The sequence below is a fragment of the Physeter macrocephalus genome, chromosome 19, assembly GCF_002837175.3.
Source record: "Physeter macrocephalus isolate SW-GA chromosome 19, ASM283717v5, whole genome shotgun sequence".
NCBI lineage: Eukaryota > Metazoa > Chordata > Mammalia > Artiodactyla > Physeteridae > Physeter > Physeter macrocephalus.
The window spans coordinates 84,195,682-84,213,709 of NC_041232.1; the positions used below are offsets into that span (position 1 = coordinate 84,195,682).

Consider the following 18,028-nt stretch of genomic DNA (forward strand, 5'->3'; position numbering starts at 1 on the left):
TTACAATCCGTAAAATCCATGCATTCCTCAAAATGAAAAACACTGTAAACTGTGCTTTCACACCCTCGCCAGTACAAACTACAGTTCCCAGAGATGAGACTTGGGTTTTTTTATTGTTTTCAATTCCAAAAGCAAGGTGACTCTTCTCTGCTAGCAAGGCCCGCGGTGCCAGTGGATACGCCAGAGAAGGCACCCTCCCCGCCGGGAGGCGCACAGGGCCCACACCCTCACCCGCTCACACACGCGTGCACACACGTCCACAAACCTGCTCAACGTTCACGGCCACGTGCGCACTCACCCTCGCGCATGCGCGCGTGCGCGCACGCAGGTGCGCTCTGTGACGCGGTGACGTCTGCAGGCCCCCGGCGGGGCTCTAGCTCCAGCACAGCAGAGCTTCTTTCCGAGAACCCGGCGCCTGGACCCCCTCCCTCGTGTCACTTCGAAGGGGTGACGGGCGAGGCCCGGAGGGGGTCCTCAAAGCAGAGCAGAGAGAGGAGGCGGCTGAGGGACGAACAGCGCCGGGCGGCCCCCTCCGCACACAGTAAGCGTCCCCAAGGCCCTTGTCCGCGCCTGGACGCGCTCCCCTCACCGCGCGGGGGCCGCGGCTACTCGTCCTCCCGCAGCTCCCGCAGCGCGGCCTGGAGGAGGCGCCGCAGCTTCGCGAGCACGCTGGGCGCCGCGCCCTGGGCCCCCGGGGCCGCGCACTCGAGCACCGCCGCCCGCAGCTGCCGCCGCAGCGGGGCCGACACGGCGGGGCTGCCGCGGGGCGAGGAGAACCAGTGGCGGAGGATCTTGTCGCAGACGACCTGGGGGAGGGCGGGAGGGGGCGGTCAGCTCAGGCCCGGGGGCCTCCTGGAAGGGCCCTTCCTGGACCCTAACCCGCCCAGCTGGGAGAAGGCCACCCCGGGTGCGGTGGAAATGCCGAGGGGGAAGCTCCGGGTGACACTCGGAAAGGACTGAGGACACTGCAGTAGAAAGTCACAGGCGGGAGCTGCTGCATAAGAAGTGGGCCCTGGGCAGGCCCAAGGCTGCCAGCCCCGCCGTCACTGCACCCCTGAGGGCGCACTTTCTTATCCATAGGTTGGTCACGGTGACAGTCATCGCCACCTGGCAGGGTTGTCCTGAGGGCCCCAGGACACGCTGGTGACAAGGGGTGTGCAAGCGTGATAGTACTTTGAGGCTTACTGAAAAAAAGGTATATTGGAAGGGAAAGGCTGCAGACTCTTTTTGAGGAGGCTTTGAGATGTTTTATTTTAGGAGAAGTAAATATTAAGCCACTATCTCACAGCCTTTAATTCTCCTTGGGTATGAAATTCACTGAGGCTGAAGATCTCTTTAAATTCTCCATTTAAACACGCTGTCTGTTTTACAGCCTTCATGGTTTCCTCCCTGTTGGATGGAGCTCTGCATAATTAATATTCTGCTCCATTTTTCTGTGTCACACTTTATATTAGACTCAATTAACAAATGCCTCAATTTTATAGAGCTACTGTTTCTATAATTTTGACTTGTGTTTCCCAACCTCTGCAAGACTGAGAATTCTGTTTAAAAACAAATTATCTTATTTCTCTTTTGAGTTGATAATACATTTTCAGGGGCAAACATGGAAAATGTCCCAAAAGATAGGCTGTAATCTTAAGTCTCCATCCCACTCCTGACAACCAGACACTCGGCTCCTGGCTCTGAGAGGCAACCACTCCCTTGAATGTCCTTCTGGAGCTATAAATATACATGCATTTCCTTTTTCTTTTACTTTACATGGATGGGAGTATATTACACACACTGTTCTATAGATTCCATTCCCATTTAACGAAGTATCAGGGAGAGCCTTCCAAATCAGTCCTTATAAGGATATTCCATTTGTTTTAATGGCTGTACCTCAAATGCATATCATAAATTATTTAGCTAGTTCCCTATTGATGGAAATGTAGGTTGTTCACTAACTTTTGCTATTATGAAAAATGCTGCCATACATATCTTGCAGATATTTCTTTTTCATTTTGCATATGACTAAATTTCTAGAAATGAAATTTCTGGGCCAAGGGGTATGCACATTTTTTGTGTTGATAGATATTGCCAGATTGACCCCATAAAAGTTGTACTGAATTACACTCTCACAGCAGCGTATGACAAGAATGCCCTCAACAACATGTGTTGCCTTTCTTTTTTGTTAACTGATGAATGAAAATGGTTTAATTTGTATTGCTCTTCTTATCAGTCAGGTTGAAAGTATCTGTGCTTCCTTTCCAGTGAGTGGTCAAGGTGATGTTCTTGGCCCACATTTCCATCAGATTGTTAACTTTTTTCATATTGATATGTAAATGCTCTTTATATATTAAGGACATTAATCCCCTGCTTAGATAGGTTTCCTGGGGAGCAGACTGTAAGGTGGAGGTTTGCAGGCAGGGATTTATTGAGGGGTGTTCTCAGGAACCATCTTTCCATGGAACTAAGGGAGAAGGAAAACTTCTGGTACTGGAATGGCCTACAGTTTTCCTTATAGAGGCCAGCGGGCTGGGCTTTGCATTTCCCCCCTCCCCACTGACCAATCACTAGATGCTGCCCCTGGGATGTGGGGTTACCGTGAGCCAAGGACGATGCTGGGGGATTCTGAGTCTCAGCAGCTCTGAATCTCAGACAGATAAGGGCTGTCTCTGTCCTATATGCTCCCCGTCTGTAAGAGCAGTTGCAAATATTTTGCCAATTTTCTCATTTAACCTTTAAATTTGCTCATATTTTTTGTAACTTCGTTTTGTTTTTGCCATGTGGATTTTTTTTTAAATGGTTAAATGTGTCAGTTGTTCCTCTTATAGCCTCTGAGCTTTGTTCTGTACTTAGAAAGGCCTTCCGAACTCTAGGGTAGTACTTTAAATTCTCCCAGTTTTTTTCTGGAACATTCAGGATTCCATTTTTTAGGTGTAAGTATTTGAGCCATCTGGAGTTTAGTTTGATATAAGGAGTGAACCAGGAGTTAATGTGATCATTTGTTGTTCCTGAATGTGTACTCACTTTACCACTCACAGCTTCCCTCCCACTGGCCTGAGAGGCTGCCTTTATAACATACTAAATACCCATATGTCATTAGGTTTACTTCTGCAATTAAAAAAAATTCTATTCCTTTGATCTGTCAATCGACTGATGCAGGGCAGGGATTTTTTTTTTTTTTTTTTTTGAGTAAAAGTGTAAGTTAGAAAAGTAATACATACCACCGTAGAAAATTTATAAAATATAGGGCAAAAGGAAGAAAATAAAAATTATCTGTAATCCTATCATCCGTAAGTAATTGCTTTTGACGTTTTCATATCTTTTTTCCCAATCACGTACTACTTAACGAAAATGAGATCATGGGTAAATACTGATTTGTAACCTGCATTTTTTCACTTAATGAATGCTTCATATTTTCTCATATCCTTAAAGGAAGCGAAATTTCGTTTCTAGGTCTTTATTCAAAGGCAATAATCAGAAAAGGTGCACAAATGAAATTGCTCTGCTAAAGAGAGTATTTCCAACAGTCGTGCACCCTCCAGAGGGATGTAGAATTTTACAATCGCGGTAACGATATAGACTCTTACCTATATTTCTCTGAAGCCTCATCTGTTAATTAATAGCATTTTAACAGCTATTCCCAATAGTTAAAAGTAAAAAATTATCGCTGGGTTTTAATTTGCATGTCTTTGAATAGTAAGAGTAAATATTTTCCAGGTTCTCTGGCCGTCTGCATTTCAGCTCCCCTGTATCTGTCATATGTTCTTCTCTTGCCAGTTTTGTGTGTGTGTACCTCTCAGTGCTTAACGGCTCTGTAAGAGCCGTTTATATATTAAGGATACAACCCTAGTCTCCAATTATGCTGCAGAGGGCAGGTGTTAGTGTTTCCACTTTGTGGTTTGCGGTCACAGGGTGGTTGATGCTCTAGGGAAAGCATCTTGTTCCCACCTCTGGAGAAGAATGATTGCGCTGCAGACCCGCCGAGGGTGCGGGTCCACATTACGGTGTAGAGGCTGCCGAGCCAGGGCCTTGTTCGGCCTGGTCCGGGACAGCCAGGTTAACTGCACAGCTGTCCGGGTCTCCCCAGCTCGGTCCTCCGTGCCGGCGTGACTCAGTCCCAGGCGCTGGCCCCGTCACCACGCGTGCACCGGGGTTATATTGGCCTTCTGGGCTGGAGGACTGTACACAGACTCCACAGACTGCGGTGGAGGTGAGGCTGCGGAGTGGCCCGGATAGGAGAATGAAAAAGTAGGAAGGCTGAGGCTAGAGCACAGATCAGCGGTGGTGGAGGTGCACCCAGCTTCCCTGCTATGACCTCTTCCTGGTTGGGATCAACACCTGTGAGCCCAGCTCATCCACACCCACCTGAGGGCCTGGAGTGAGGGCCGGGAGCAGACAGCTTCTGCCGGAAGAGGGGACATGTCTTCCCAGTGCGGGGCCTCCAGCCCCACATCTGGGTCTCCCTCACTCTAGACTGGATCTGAGAGCTGGAAGCCAGGATGGGTTCCTACTTATCACTGGTCTACTGGACGTGGGACCCATGCACCTCCCTCTATTAACCACCTGCTGGCCTAACCCCTTGCCTGTTGGATCTGTGGTGTCTCCCACCCTCCCTGGTTTGGCCAGTTTTCAGGACTGCTTTGCCCCTTTTCTAGATTTATCCTTGGTGAATCAGTCTCTGGGTGCTTGTGTGTGTGTGTGTGTGTGTGTGTGTGTGTGTGTGTGTAGATGCAGAAATTAGACCCAGAGAGAAGGGCTACCCAAGTCCCCATGGCTCTGGGGGACCCAGTAAAGGCTGTGCTGGGAACACCATCCATTAGCCCCGTGGGGTCACTTGGCCGACAGCCTCCGGGGTAGACGACTGAGAACAAATGATCCCCGTCTCCCACCATCCCTGCCCTTAGTGGACACACCGAGCCCAGGTGACATGGCAAGGGTGATGACCTTCAGCTACATCACCGGGATGTCACAGTGCGGCAGGCAGAGGCACCCAGAGAGGACAGGGCCCCCCCCCAACAGAGAGGACAGGGTCTCCCCCCCGCCCCAAGAGGACAGCAGCATTGCCCACCTGCAGGTTGCTGTTGGTTCTCTGGGCTCCACACCTGTGCACTCGCAAATCACACTTTGAAAAACAGTCAAAGAAATTGCAGTCTTCATCTCCCGTGCAGTTCTGCTCAAGAATTTCCCTCATTTTAGGTTCGAAAAAGGCCATGTCCACGTCAATAGCCACCACCTGTAATTGAAACAGCACACGCCTCTCAAGAGGACCCCCAAGGCCGCAGCACAGAGGGAGGCCTGCAGTATCACCCCACCCCTGTTCCCCTTTGCAGGTGCAAGTGTCACAGACTTCAGGGGTCGCGGAAATCTGCCAGCAGGGAAGAGGAGCCAGGTTGTGGTGGGGACATACAAGCCACTGGCACAGATGGTATGGCAAGGCTTTAACTGCAAAAAGGACCTTTGTGGTCACAAGTGAAAGCCTAGAATGGGGAACTAGTATCACTTTTCATCTTTAAAAGTTTTCTCAGATTTAAAAGTTGAATCTCTGAAATATCTTTAAAATGAATTGATTTCCCCTCTGTTGCTTTATCACTTTGGTTTCTGACATTCAAGGCTCAGGAATAACACAAGCTGTGAGACACAGATAATCTATCCCTATGAATATAAGCAACAAAAGAAAACTACATTCAAGGGACAGTTGGAGGGTGTGATGGTGAGAGTGGGGCGGGCAGTGCGTAGGTCGTCTATTTATGCTGTCTGTTACCTGCGTTGACTGGTTTCCAGCTGCAGGGAGCAGGGGGAGTGCAGGGAGTGGCAAAGCCAGAGTTCTCAAATTAGGGTCGTTACATACGGACCCTGATCCAGCAGCATCAAGCACTAAGTCCCACTATCAGCGTGAAAATGTGATGAGCCCCTGGAATTTCAGATTTATCTTCCTGGCTTCCACCCAAATAGGCTTCAAAACCAGAAAAAAGAATAATGTCTAAATTACGCAGATGTTCCTCCACCACCTGAATTAAAAAAAAAAACCTCAAACCTGAGAAAACCTGGACTCTGCCCAAATCAAGCAGTGTATAGCTTCAAGGTATTAAAGAGCTATCAGAAGACTTGATGAGGTTAATGGAGTCTGTGGCATTTCACGAGCCTTCACAGGTCAACCTCAAAATATCAGCCTTCTCCCTTCGGTGGCGTCTCAAAAAAGTGTTCATTTACATCTCAATTCTCTGCAAAGTCAGAAGGCACATACCCAGGTTGTTGTTTCTGTCTTTTCCTTCAAGATTGATGCCAGGATGCAGTAAAGCTTCTTGGGGATTATTCAGTAAAACAGAGGAGGGAAAACACTTTATTTCAAAATATGTGGAGAATAATGAAAATAAAGAACAGGGAACTTTTCCCTATTTAAGAGCCTTGTCTAATTACTAATTCAGGCTCTGCAAACGGAAATTATCATTTTAATCAGTTTTTCCTACCTTAGACAAAAGAAATAGCTCACTTCACTATTTATACTGGTTAATACGCTAAAAATATTTGAGGCTGTGCTAGTGAGTCTCCTGTCTTTCATAATTTATTTGGGGCTACAAGACACTTCTTCTGATAGTTCCTGGCCGTCTCCCCAGCTTCCCCTGGGCCCCTGGTGGAATTTCAGCTCCCTGTAACTTCTCTCTTCTAGCTCTGATTGTTCCCTTCTCATCTCCCAGGAAGAGCCAGATTTATTTCTTAATTTTAGTGTGTATGCTGTAGAATGGATTACAGCTACTGGAAGCATAACTCTATGCGCCTAAAATAAGAACAGTAACAAAATGAACAGAAGAACCTGCCTGAGGTTTCTTAGGTAACATCGGGAGAATCATAAAACTTTTCCTGCACAAAGTTACCTAACTTGCATCATCTTCAGACATCGTCCTAGCATCAGACTAGAACGGACTGATGAGGATTATTTTGTTCTCCACTGAAAAGTGTGCCTCTAGAGCGGGAAGCATCGTCTGTTTGAAAAGAGCACTTTCTGGCAGCAGTTTGGGAGCAAGAAGTAACGGTGTTTGCCTAGTTCTTTTGCCACCGCAGGACAGATTCTCAAGACCTGCAAGGGGGGGACCCGAGGAAGTGAATGACTGCGAGTCATCAATTTTTGTTTGTTTGTTTTTTTTTGCGGTCCGCGGGCCTCTCACCGCCGTGGCCCCTCCCGTTGCGGAGCACAGGCCCCGGACGCGCAGGCTCAGCGGCCACGGCTCACGGGCCCAGCCGCTCCGCGGCACGTGGGATCCTCCCGGACCGCGGCGCGAACCCGCGTCCCCTGCATCGGCAGGCGGGCTCTCAACCACTGCGCCACCAGGGAAGCCCAATCAATTCTTACATGTTACCTGAAGGACAGCGCTCCTTCCCCACTGCAACACGGACCAAAGGGGGAGCCCGCCTGCTGGTCCGTCCCTTCGCTAGTTCTCACGCTGAGTGTGCATCAGAATCACCTGGAGGGCTTGCTTGTAAAACACAGAGGGCCACATCCCACCCGGAGCTCCAGGCCTCCTGCTCTTGCTTTTCCACCTCGGTTCATTCTTTGCAGGCCTGCGCTGCCTGGAGTGGGACATAAAATCTTCCTGCCCTCTGCGGAGCCTGCAGAGGCTGACGTGTCCACCCGGGCAGGATTTTCCCTTGTGTAGGGCACCAAAACGCCAGTTGTCCCTCTAGAAGTCTTACCCACAGAAGGGAAACTAGAACGTCTCCGGAAGAAAGTATTAGGAAAAGCTGCCCATCATCCTAGAGCATGGACAGCTTGAAAACAGTGTCCCCCTACTGAGCCTTTGTACAAAAGCCCCCCCAGGCCGTCCTCTCTCCTCATCCTCCGAGGCTCGTCGTCTCCTGAAGACTGTTTTCTGCACAGTTTGCTTGCTTTCAGAATAGCCCTGAGAAGGCGCTAAGTCGCTTTGGAGAACACAGAGCAGCCCGTAAGGAGGACAGACCGCGCCTCCCGCTGCGAGCGGCTGTCCTCCCAGTTCGGCACCGGGCAGCCGCCTCTGTTCTTTAAATTCCCTCATTCCCACTCGGAAGGTTTGGCAGGTCGGAGTTGTCCTGGCTAGAAGGTTGCATAACGCTGCAGGGTCTCCCCCGATTTCAGAAAGCCCCTCGTTTAGGACCACCCGGACCCAAGTCTGCCCTCCGCGGGCGAAACACACGCCGCAGCCACTCACCGTGAAGTCGCTCCTGATGGCAAAGTTCTCGGGCTTGACGTCACAGAGGTGCAGGCGGTGCGAGAAGTCGTGCTCGAAGTGGCGGACCATGTCCAGGAAGCTGAGCGCCACGCCGCTGAGCGCGCGCGCCTGCGCCCGGCCTCCGCGGGCCGCGCCGTCCAGGGGGAAGAGGGCCCGGAGGCGGGGGCTGCCCGCGGCCAGGTGCTCCACGGCGTAGAAGTGGCCGCAGGAGCCCAGCACGGGCGGCGCGTGCGGGCTGCGGCCCCGCAGCAGGCTGAGCAGCACGAACTCCTCCTGCTGCAGCAGCGCCCACAGGCTGGCCAGCTGACCCCGCAGCCGGGGCCCCCGCCGCCCCAGGCCCAGCCGCCCCAGGCCGCCCTCGGCCAGCTCCAGGCCCAGCGCGCTCCTGACCTCCCCGGCCGCCAGCAGGAGGAGCTCTGCCTCCGGGAAGCTCTGGCCGCCGGCCTCGGGCTGGCCGTCCAGGAGGCCGAGCGGCGGGAAGCTGGAGAAGGCCTCCTCCTTGGACTTGAGGACCACGGGCCGGCCGCGCCAGTCAGCCTGCAGCACCTTCTTGCCCCGCTCGTAGTACAGGCAGCGCCGGTACCGTAGCTGCCCCGCCACGCACAGGTCCTCGCACAGGTCTCCCCCGAGTGCGCCGCCCCGGTAGTCGTGGCACTGGAAGGAAGGGGACAGTCGGTCACACCGCGGAGGGGCAGCGAATCGACACAAGGCTGGTCCCCGCTCCCAGCACGCTCCTAACAGCTGTGCAGAGAACCTTCACCGGAGAGAACCACGAGGCTTCTCGGGTCAGAGAGGAATTATGAAGTGAAAGGCCTGAGGGCTTCCCTGCTCGCGCAGTGGTTAAGCGTCCGCCTGCCAACGCAGGGGACACGGGTTCGAGCCCTGGTCCGGGAAGAACCCACGTGCCGCGGGGCAACTAAGCCCGTGCGCCACACCTACAGAACCTGCGCTCTGGAACCCACGAGCCACAACTACTGAAGCCCATGTGCCACAACTACTGAACCCGCGAGCTGCAACTACTGAAGCCCGTGTGCCCCAACTACTGAGCCCGCTTGCCGCAACTAGAGAAAGCCCGTGCGCAGGAACGAAGACCCAACGCAGCCAAAATAAATAAAACAGGAGGCAGGAGAGGCCTCGTGGCTGGCAGGGCAGGCACCGGGCGCCTGCAGAAGAGGAGCCCTGCAGGGTAAATTCCAGAAGCGTGGGGTGTTCGGTTCCTGGGGGTGGTGAGGAAGGCACTCAGGGACCCTGAAATGGGGAACTTCTCCTAAACGTCAGGCTCTTAGGCCCTCCTGCCACATGGGGGACCTGGTGACCCCACCACGACACTACAAGCATCCGTCCTGAGAATACGGTCCAGCCAGGCCCTGCCCTTCAGACCTGCTAGAGGGGGGAGCAGGAGATGCCAGTGTGAAACCGATTGAAAGGGAGGATTATTATTCTGTTCTCTTTCTTTTTTATCTCTTTCAGGAAACCTAAACCTCTGGACCCACGTTTATTAGGAGTTGAGCCTGTTTCCTGACTCCACCTGTTTCCCCCCAGATGCATCTTCCTCCCACGTGGGCAAAGGCAGGTCAGGTATGTAATTATACGCTGGCCAGACTCTCTGGTGGTTCTGTGCTGCTCGGCTTTATTAACCCCAAGTAGATTATATACAGCTCCTTCAAGTCGGAAAATATACTTCCAATGCTTGGATATGTGAATAATCCCCAAATCCAAAAAGCTCTGAAAACTACAAGTTTTTCCATGACTCATTCGCCCTCATGGAGTGTCAAATCCAGCTGAAAAGATGAGAGCCTATTTATGGTCTGAATGTATTTGGCCTGTGACTTTGCATATACTTTGCCGCAGAGTTATTAATCAGCTGGATTTGTTTGATTACTGGTGCTGCCTCATATGCAAAATAGAAGGTATGTATATGCTGCATATTATCTAACACCCAAAACAGTGTGAATTCCAAAACAGGCCTGGCCACAGAGCATTGGATAAGGGATTGTGGATCTTTATAAATACTCTTAGTGACTTGTTCAAAGTATATGACCAAAATGCTTATTAAAAAGATATACTCCCTGTTCTTAAAACAAGTATCTGGATTTCAGGGACCGTTTCAGGCAGTAACTGGACAACAGCCCCAAAGGACCAAGACAAGCCATCAGACCTGACCCCCCAGCTTCCTGCTGAGGGGCTCCCACAGCTGCTTCTCCTTTGCCGCGTTAGATCTCGGCACCGCACCATATTGGGTGGTGGGGATGTCACGCTTGCCAAACCCAAAGATGCACGTGATGGAGTCCCGATCCTGGAGTCTGGGAGTGCACCCTGTTTGCCTGGGGCTGGCTTTTTGTCTTTTGAAAACAGACAACCATAATGCAGCTGTATTAATAAACACCCATGAAACTGTTTTAAATACACTTGATGCTGTGTACATCTTGCAATTGAACTTAACACCATTTTGGTCAAATGCCATCCTTTTACTTTTCAGCCTGGTACCTCTTTCCAAGGCGTGGGGTCATGAGAGGAGCATCAAAGGGACCAGGACCCTCTGAGTGACTCTCTTTGCTTGGAATTGCTTCCATATCACGGTGCCTCAGAAGAAAGCATCAGCTGATTCTGGTTCCTCTGAGACCTTTCAGGATAATCTTAGAGGTAAGGTGGGAATGAAAGGTTTAAATGATTGAGACTCCCAAGAGTAAAAAAAGATGTGAATGACGGAAGTAATGTGGGGTGTTCATTTTACTTGCTGCAGCTTTGTCCTATTTTATCTGGTATTTACAGAGTTTCACATCTCTGTAATAAGCCTGACAAGAAAAGGCAGCATTTCTTTCTTTCTTTCTTTCTTTTAAAATAAATTTATTTATTTTTGGCCGCGTTGGGTCTTTGTTGCTGCGCGCAGGCTTTCTCTAGTTGCGGTGAGCAGGGGCTACTCTTCGTGGCAGTGCGCGGGCTTCTCATTGTGGTGGCTTCTCTTGCTGTGGAGCACGGGCTCTAGGCGTGCGGGCTTCAGTAGTTGTGGCTCACGGGCTTCAGTAGCTGTGGCTCACGGGCTCTAGAGCGCAGGCTCAGTAGTTGTGGCGCACGGGCTTAGTTGCTCCGCGGCATGTGGGATCTTCCCGGACCAGGGCTCGAACCCGTGTCCCCTGCACTGGCAGGCGGACTCTCAACCACTGCGCCACCAGGGAAGCCCAGCGTTTATTTCTTGATTGCCTTATAAAGCCCCTAAACCCTTTGAGTATATCCAAAATGGTTTACTTCAATTCCATAATCCTTTCTAGAGTGGCGTCAAATTTGTAGTTTAATCAAAGGTGTTTTTGTATGAAGGACAGAACAGAGCTGGACAAGGAAGAAAAGCAGGTGATACAATCGAGTTTGGTAGGAGGAGGTGGGTCCTGAACTGGGAGCTTCAGAATCCTGCTGTGCTGGGCGGAAGGGAGAGGGGAGGCCGAGGAGAGGCGTGGGGAGGGCAAGATAGGGGCGTGGGCCCTGGCTGGGCCCCGGCACGAGGGCGGGGAGTGCGAGGGCGGGGAGTGCCGAGGGTGTCAGCTGTGACTGCCCGGGGCCTTCACTCCCCTCATCTGGAACTGCGGCCGAAATTGTCACTGGCCACGAGAGACACCTGTGGGCCCAGAAGCCCACTCCACACCCCCGGGGCGGGGAGTGGCCGTGGGCAAGCTGCCTCGAGCACACCCAGCCACCTTCCAGCTAACAGTGCTGTGTGTGAGCTGAGCCAGGATCCAGCTACAGGTGCCCGGCTCAGGCGTCACAGAGCGAGGTGGCTGCCTTTCCGACTCCTCAAATGACAGTGGAGTGTAAGCAGGAAAGGCACATGGCCAGGCTTGGCTTTGGGGCCAGCTGGGTTTGCCTCTGGGCTCAGCCTCTTGCTGGCCTGTGGCTGGTTTCCAAGTCTGTAACATGGGATGATGACACTGTGTCGTGGGAGACCTATGAAAGTCAGCCAAGGTCATGGGTGCAGAGGACCTGGTGGTCTCTGAACTCTAGTTCCCTCCAGCCCTCGTCATTAGAAGGCAGGCGGCCGGGGAGGCTTCTTCCTGGAGAGGTGCACCCGAGCTCAGTTTTGAAAGATGAATCGCGAGTCTGCCTAGTGGACCAGGAGGGAGAGGGCAGGGAATGACCTGCCAAGGAAGCCACAGATGCAAAGTCGCTCGAGTGTTCAGAGACCCAGACAGTTCAGGGGAGCAGAGGGCAGGGTTAGAGCAAGTGCCAGTGCGTCAGGGACCGGGCGTCCTGCCAAAACCGCCACTTGCTGTGTCTCCACCTGACAGAATGCTCCCCTCTGCAAGGCTCGGACCCACCTTCCCTGGGAGGCCGCCCCACCTGCCAGTGGGAATTCTTGTCTCCTCTGCCCCAGGTCCCGTTAAATAACCCCCGTGAGCCACCGTACCGTCCCCTGCCCCCGCTGGCTCCCCACAGCCTGGTGTTTTCTACGAAGCTGTACCGCGTCGATGAAATCGAATTCAAATCGAACCCATACGAGATTTGCCCCTGCAAATTGAGGAGGCAGTTCCAAACAGGGGCTGCAAGGGAATCTGGCATATAGGCTGCTGATTTTGGAGGGAAACATTACCTTTGGCTGTTTTTCTGAAGGTCAGCATGTTGGGGTATAGGCATGCCTCCAGATGGCCGGCAGCTTGTAGGGAAGCTGCGGATCAGGAAGGGCGGGCAGTGGGGCTGGGCGCCCAGAGCCCTGCCGGGCCACCAGCTGCTGGAGGTGTTGTCCTAGGTTTCTGACCTAACTTTCCGTGCCCCGGCTACCTCGTTTGTCATGGGAGATCGCTTACACCAAAGCAAAGTGTGCGCAAGGGTAGTTGGTGCAGAGCTGTTCTTTGTCGTCACACTTTGTGATGAAGCCTTTTTGGCACATCCGTCCCTACTCTTCTTTTTTTTTTTGGTGGTATGCGGGCCCTCCTCTGTTGTGGCCTCTCCCGTTGCGGAGCACAGGCTCCGGACGCGCAGGCTCAGCAGCCATGGCTTACGGGCCCAGCCACCCCGCGGCATGTGGGATCCTCCCAGACCGGGGCGCGAACCCGGTTCCCCTGCATCGGCAGGCGGACGCGCAACCACTGCGCCACCAGGGAAGCCCTCGTCCCTACTCTTCTGACACAGAATGTAAAATTCATCCACTGTGGCTCTTCTGGTTACCAGAGTTCCAGTGAGTTCTGTAGGATCTTTTTGCATGCCTGTGCTTGCTAAACTCAGAGAAAGACTTAGTTCGGCTCTTAAAAACCAGTCAATTTACAGATTACAAGTTTACAAACTAGTTAAACAGTGTCATCATGTTAGAGACAAGAGTGAAATTATGTTATTAGCAGCACGTCCTATTGAGGTAGCTAATTTTTTTTAACTCAATAGAAGTAATGTACTTTTAACTCCATTTTTAAAAAATCACTTTCCTCTGGATATAAGGAGGCCCTAACTGCCATCTTGAACAGGTACATTTCTGTACCCAAATGTGTGTGCATACAAAATCCACAGGTATCAGATTTTAAGATAAGCTGGGAAAAAAACCAAGTTAATAAAGTCTCATTGTAGTTAACTGGCATTTTAAAAAAATTAATGAAACTCACAGTGAATTCATATTTCTTATAGGTTGTGTGCAAACGTGCAAACGCACATTCCCAGCAGCCCCAGTTCTTGTAGAAAGCGTTCTCAGTGTTGGTTACTTAGAACCTCCCTCTCTGGCTTGTATCTTGGTTCTCAGGCAAAAACAAAACCTGTCCTCTCTAGTCTGGGAAACCGGTGACAGGGTCTCAGAGGTCATGCCCAAGGGCTGGGTTTTCTTTTGTGTGTTTGTTTTTGTTTTTAAGGAGAATTAAGTTCCTATGCAGTTAGCAGCCCTCATATCTCACGATGGAATTCCTTCACGGAGCAGTTACGCTGTGCATTGCAGAATCTCAGAGCAATTAGCCAGGCCACTCTGCAACCCTTCTCGACCCCTGGACAGCTTAGAAGATAGACATTACAAACGTGGCCAAAGCACTCAGGAAAGTAGAGTCATTCCCTGCTATAAAATCTCTCTGGGTATGTGCCCTGGATGCTGTAGTCCCACTGGGACCTTGGGTTTCTATCAGAGCAAAGAAAGATAAGCCTGCCCTGTTAAAAAGAAATCCCAGATGTAGGCAACTAAATTAAATCACGTCAAGACCTAACTAGCTGGAAGGGACTTAAACCTTCTGAATAACAGACAGTCTGTGGGAATCTTTTTGAGATGCTTTGAAAGTGATGTGCTATGGAAGGGTTAAGTATGCCCAGTTGTTACTTATGGTTTTCAGTATTGGAGGAGCCAGTTCTGTCACGGGGTCTCTACTATCAGAGTCACATCGTGGCTCCACGACACAGTAACCGTGTGAATCGGGACAAGTTACTTCACCTCTCTGGGGCTCGGTTTCGCCATCTGTGAAATGGGAGGAATAAAAGTACGTACCCGCCAGAGGCTGAGATCAGATGAATTAATACGCATAAGACTACTTAGCACAGAGCCTGCCCCGAGTGAGCCTCAGCGGGCACCCGCAGCGTATGTCCCCGCTGCCCTGGGAGGCGCTCTGCCTGCAGAACCGGAAGCCAGGCCTATGAATGGTCAGACCCAGCGCTAGTCAGCCTGGCACAGCCTGCAGACACGGGTCCCTGGGAAAGTGGGGCTCTGGAAACCTCACAGAGATGTCTTGATTACGGGATGAGCTGAAAAGCCGCAGGAAAAAGGAGGGCTGCCGGCTGCCCAGAAAATTCTGAAGCTGGAAGACCTGGGCTCGACTCTGGAACCAATCCAGTTGGCTCTTCCAACACTCTCTCTTGAGACTAGAGTGTGGTGGGCCCCCTCCAGAGGTGGAGTGAGGCTCGGGGGGGCACCAGCACCCATGACTCCCCGCTCCTAACCAGCCCCTCAGCTTCACCCTCAGATTCCTCCACGGGCCAGCAGTGTTCACCTGCCTGGCATGAGGGCCCGGGAACGTGCTCAGAGGTTCACAACTCCCTTGGCTCCGCCCAAGGGAAAGGGGTTCCCTCTGGCTCAGCTGCAGCTATTCCTTCAGTGCTCTGGGATTCAGAGTGAAAGCTAATGAGAGTCTGGAGGCCAGTCAGAAAAATAACAGCCAGTTTTATTATTAAGGATAAAAGCCAGGCAGAATGAATGGAAAGGACCGGCGGAGCTGAGAGACAGAGGCTCGATTCAGTCCTGGGAGGCCACAGTGCCACAATGCCAGCCTCTGCGTGGCCGCCAGGGCCCGGCAGAGTCTGGGATGTGAAGACTGGGGTCCTATTCAAACCTCAGTCTAGTTCACAGTGTCCTGGGTGAACGGGAGCCACGGTGCTGTGTGGGGTTCCCGCCAGCAAATCCAGAATGGAGAGGGTAGAGAGGGAAAGTCAGGTCCTGAGCAGAGCGTGAGAAACGGCGGCCTCAAAGGGGGCCTCCAAATGATGCTCCCCCCAAAATCAGGTCATTGAGAACCGGTCAGGTGAATTTCAGGCAGACAGACAGACATGGTATTTCAGATTGTTCTTTTGGCAACAGGAAAGATTGGCTGCCACAGGAGATATGTTGGTTCAGCCTCCAAACAGAATTGGTTTTAACTTATGAGCTGGAATGCTGGGAAAGTTATGATGAGCAATGACTTAAGTTATACTAGGCTATTTAATTTCTTTTCTTTTTTTTTTTTTTTTTTTTTTTTGCGGTACGCGGGCCTCTCACTGTTGTGGCCTCTCCCGCTGCGGAGCGCAGGCTCAGCGGCCGTGGCTCACGGGCCCAGCTGCTCCACGGCACTGGCAGGCGGACTCTCAACCACTGCGCCACCAGGGAAGCCCCTAGGCTATTTAATTTCCATTAGGCCTTCTCTCACTTAACCAAAGGTAAAGAAATGAAAAAATAGTGTTTGCTTTTTATTTTAATCTAAAAGACTATTATATTATCTTTGGTACATGGATATTCATCCTGGCCAAGCTATTAATTTTTTACTATCATTAGTCAGTCTCCCCAAAACAGAGGGAAAAAAGTCTTTATCAGTGGAAGGAATTTTTAGAGGAGTTATTGAGGAAAATCAGTGAGCTCTTGTAACTTAAAGAAAACTTGATAGAAGGTCAGTGTAACAATGAACAGATAAATGGATAGATTATTGATAGATAGGACGGAGGGAATCGATGAGTATCTCACCAACATTATGATCGATTCATGAGGACACGTCAGACTCAATTAGGGAAAATGATTTGGTCGAGCTTGTCCATTTCATCTCATTCCTTTAGTTTTTCCAATCTCACTTTAAAAAAAAATCATTTACTTGAAAGCCTTTATGCTACCACGTTTTGAAATCCCACAGTCTCAAAAGGCTCACCCAGGTGTAAGCAGTTGGACTGCAAACTTCCCATGCGTTTCTTGAAGATCTCTTAGAATAGAAAATAGATCATTTTTCACACCAAATACTTAGATGGTCAGTATTTTAGGACGTGAATAATCACTCAATCAATGTAACAGCAGTCGCCGTAACCTTCACCTTGGCCTTCCTTTTAGGGATTCCTACCTCTATCCAGGTCTCCTAATGCTTATCATCTTCCGAACCAAACAGAGACCAGAGAGCAGCCAGCGTTCCGAATCAACTAATGCGCCTCTGGGGCCCAGAGCTCGCAGCAGCAGCCTGCAAGCCCAGGCGTCTCTTTCTCTCCCTAATTGCCGGGCTCAGCTATGGAGCCCCCGGGCCCTCCCCTGTCCGGAGACCCCGCTCGGACCCCAGGGTCCGACCGCCTCCCTCGCGCTCCGCTCGCCTGAACGCGCGCCTGTCTTGGGCCCCGCAGACCGCGCCAGGGAGAGCCGCGGCTCTGGGGCGCTGCGGGGCGGGGGCCCTACGAGCCGTCTGCATGGGGCTCGGCGAGGTGCAGCCCAGGCTGGACTCGCCGAACAGCGGCTGAGCGACCGAACGGCGAGTCCGGGGGCGTGGTCTCCCCGCCCCGAGCCCTCAGCGGCCCGCGCCCCGAGCCCCGCTGTCCGAGTCGGGAGACGGGGAGCAGACCCGAACACTTGCTTTAGGAGCGCGGGCTGGGGGCGGCGGGAGAGCAGCCGGGCAGGAAGACTCTCTTGGGACAAAGGACCAATTTGGGCGAAACGGGGGGAGACATCCCCGCCCGCGCACGGAGGACTCCCGGACAGAGTCCCACGCTGGAGACCGCATCCCACGCACCGTGTCCGGGCCCCTCCCCTCGGTCCACGGCAGTGCCCGAGTCCCCGGCTCCCGGGGCCCGCGGAGGGTGTCCCAGCCCTGCCCCCGGGGCGCGCGGCGCGGGGCAGGGCGGCGGCGGCGGCGGCGGCACCTACCAGCGCGGCCAGGATGCGCCGGCTCTTCTCGTCGGTGCAGCGCTCGGAGAGGACGCCCGGGTGCGCGCGGAGCAGCAGCGCGGCCGCCAGCACCCAACCCGCGGTCCACGCGACGCAGACCAGCAGCGCGCCCCGCCCGCACCGCCCGGGCCGGCCCCGGGAGCCCGCCGCCCGCGCCCGCGCCATGGCCCGCCCGCCCCGCGCCCCGCGCCCCGCGCCTCGCGCTCGCGTCTGGGCTCGGCGGCCCGGCGGGGGAGGGGCGCGAGGGAGAGGCAGCGCGGGCGCCCGGCCCGTCCTGGGGGGCGGGGATGAGGGGTGGGGTCCCGCGGCAGCAACCCGCGCCCGCCCGAGCCGCCGGGGTTCAGTGGGTGTGCGCGCGCGGGACGCCCTGCTCCGCCCGCCGCACCCCGCCACCGTTTGCCCTTTTTTGTGCACCTTTTCCCCAAGAAGACCAGCTCCTTCCTGGTACCGACTCTGCGTAGATTCAGGCTCGCCCCGGTTTAGACTCCTGGCTCCCCTGAAGACAAGCTCTCGC

At 52.8% G+C, this 18,028-nt stretch overlaps 1 protein-coding gene across 1 annotated transcript; it reads right to left on the minus strand.

Annotated features, from left to right (window-relative positions):
- Nucleotides 1-605: 605 nt before the first annotated feature.
- DIPK1C (divergent protein kinase domain 1C) lies at nucleotides 606-17,679 on the minus strand. The gene is made up of 4 exons (XM_024133923.1): nucleotides 17,494-17,679; nucleotides 8,166-8,840; nucleotides 5,054-5,218; nucleotides 606-806 (listed from the first exon to the last, which is right to left on the minus strand). The coding sequence occupies exons 1-4, from the start codon at nucleotides 17,677-17,679 to the stop codon at nucleotides 606-608; spliced, it is 1,227 nt and encodes a 408-aa protein (XP_023989691.1).
- Nucleotides 17,680-18,028: the final 349 nt, after the last annotated feature.